The 1681-nt window shown below is 31.0% G+C and overlaps 1 protein-coding gene across 1 annotated transcript; it reads right to left on the reverse strand.

Moving 5' to 3' along the window:
- Nucleotides 1–428: 428 nt before the first annotated feature.
- On the reverse strand, nucleotides 429–1196 carry LOC142626383 (major allergen Pru ar 1-like). Its single transcript, XM_075800207.1, has 2 exons — nucleotides 1013–1196; nucleotides 429–727 (listed from the first exon to the last, which is right to left on the reverse strand). The coding sequence occupies exons 1-2, from the start codon at nucleotides 1194–1196 to the stop codon at nucleotides 429–431; spliced, it is 483 nt and encodes a 160-aa protein (XP_075656322.1).
- Between the last annotated feature and the right edge of the window lie 485 nt (nucleotides 1197–1681).

The following is a 1681-nucleotide window of genomic DNA, read 5'->3' on the forward strand; positions in this document are numbered from 1 at the left end:
TGAATCTGTACTTTAGACTAATTTAAAAAGGCTCCCTTAATTGATCTGAACTTTTCTCAAAAAAACAGTAATCTTCGGCCTAATTGGATGAAAAATGATATAAAACATGCTGTTAATTAATACTACTAACAAATTACCCAAAAAGAAATTATTTTTAGGTACCCATCATTTGAAAGTAACATTATGGGTTACAAATGATTATCATTATATGTATTCTAAGTGATACAACATGAATTTCATTCCTCCAACTAGAACATCAAAAGCAATATCACGATTACAACTCCGGAAAAAGTATAATTATTTATTAGCAACCCAAGCAGTATTGGCAAGATAATTGGAAAACCCTTAAAAAAAATAATAATAATAGTAATAATAATAATAATAATGTAAAGATAGACGGGGGCACTCAGAAATGAAATAAAGATTATTTAGTTATAGACATTAGGATTCGCCAAGAGGTAGGCCTCAATAGCCTGGAAAAGTCTCGCAGCCTTTGCTTTACTACTCTTAATTCTCGATTCCTTGATCTCCTGATCACCTTTGGTGTGGTACTTGCAAATGCTCTTCAAAATTGATCCTCCATCAGGGGATGCCACTAGCTTGAACTCGTACGTGATTTTCTCAGGTGTGCCAGTGAAAGCATCACTTTCTATTAAACTATAGCCATATGTGAAGTTTGCATTGTCAATCTCATCAATCCTTTGCTTCACATATTTGAATCGGCTCCCTATATAACACAGAAAAGCCCTTGTTACTTCTCTTATATGATGCCATGAAAATGAAAAACATAAATCATGTTCTAAGTTGTTTTTGAAAAATATATAGCGAGGTCATATATAAATTTTTTTTTTCTCATAAATAAGTTAAATACTATTTTAGGAATGAGATATATATAAAAGGGTGTCTAGCCCGCATGTAAAACATAGTATTAAAATAATTGTTAAATGATTGAAACCATGTTTTTCTACCACTTTAAGCTTTTGAGATAAGCAATAGTTTATCAAAAACTAACCTTCACGAAAGGTAATCATCTTGATGGTTCCAGGCCCTCCATTGCCTTCAATAATTTTAGAACACTCAACAGCTAGTGGTGCAACCTTTGGGATGAGATTGTCACAATCAATGGCATAGGCCTTGAATAGCCTATCTGGTGTGATTACGGAGGTGGTTTCGAAATCGTAAGCGAAAATACCCATGATAACCTCAAGATTTTGGATGCGACCAAAGAATGATTGATAAGAGAAGAGTGAGGAAGGATTGGTTGTACTTTAGAGAGTTTTTGAGCTTGGTAGATGAGAGAACTCAAGGTAGAAGATATGGTGTTTATTTATTTATTATTACTATTATTTTTTGCTAATAGTGGAGGATATGGTATTTATAGACTAAGGCTTAATAGCACCTTATTGTTTTTTCAAATATTCCTTTTTTTTTGGATTTCCCTACTAATATTGTTGCTACAATTTCGTTGAGCCACCTCATTTATAACATCATTATTCTTTTTCTTATTTATTTTTTACCTTTAATTTTTTGACAATATTAAATATATTATCTTTACAAATTCATCTTAGGTGGTTTTAACTTTACATATTTATCTACTTTAATTTTGATGCTATAACTAAATAATAAATCAATGATAAAATTTTAAAAAAAAATTATTGTTTTTACATATTCATCTTGGGCG

This window comes from Castanea sativa, chromosome 2 (genome assembly GCF_040712315.1).
Source record: "Castanea sativa cultivar Marrone di Chiusa Pesio chromosome 2, ASM4071231v1".
Taxonomy (NCBI): domain Eukaryota; kingdom Viridiplantae; phylum Streptophyta; class Magnoliopsida; order Fagales; family Fagaceae; genus Castanea; species Castanea sativa.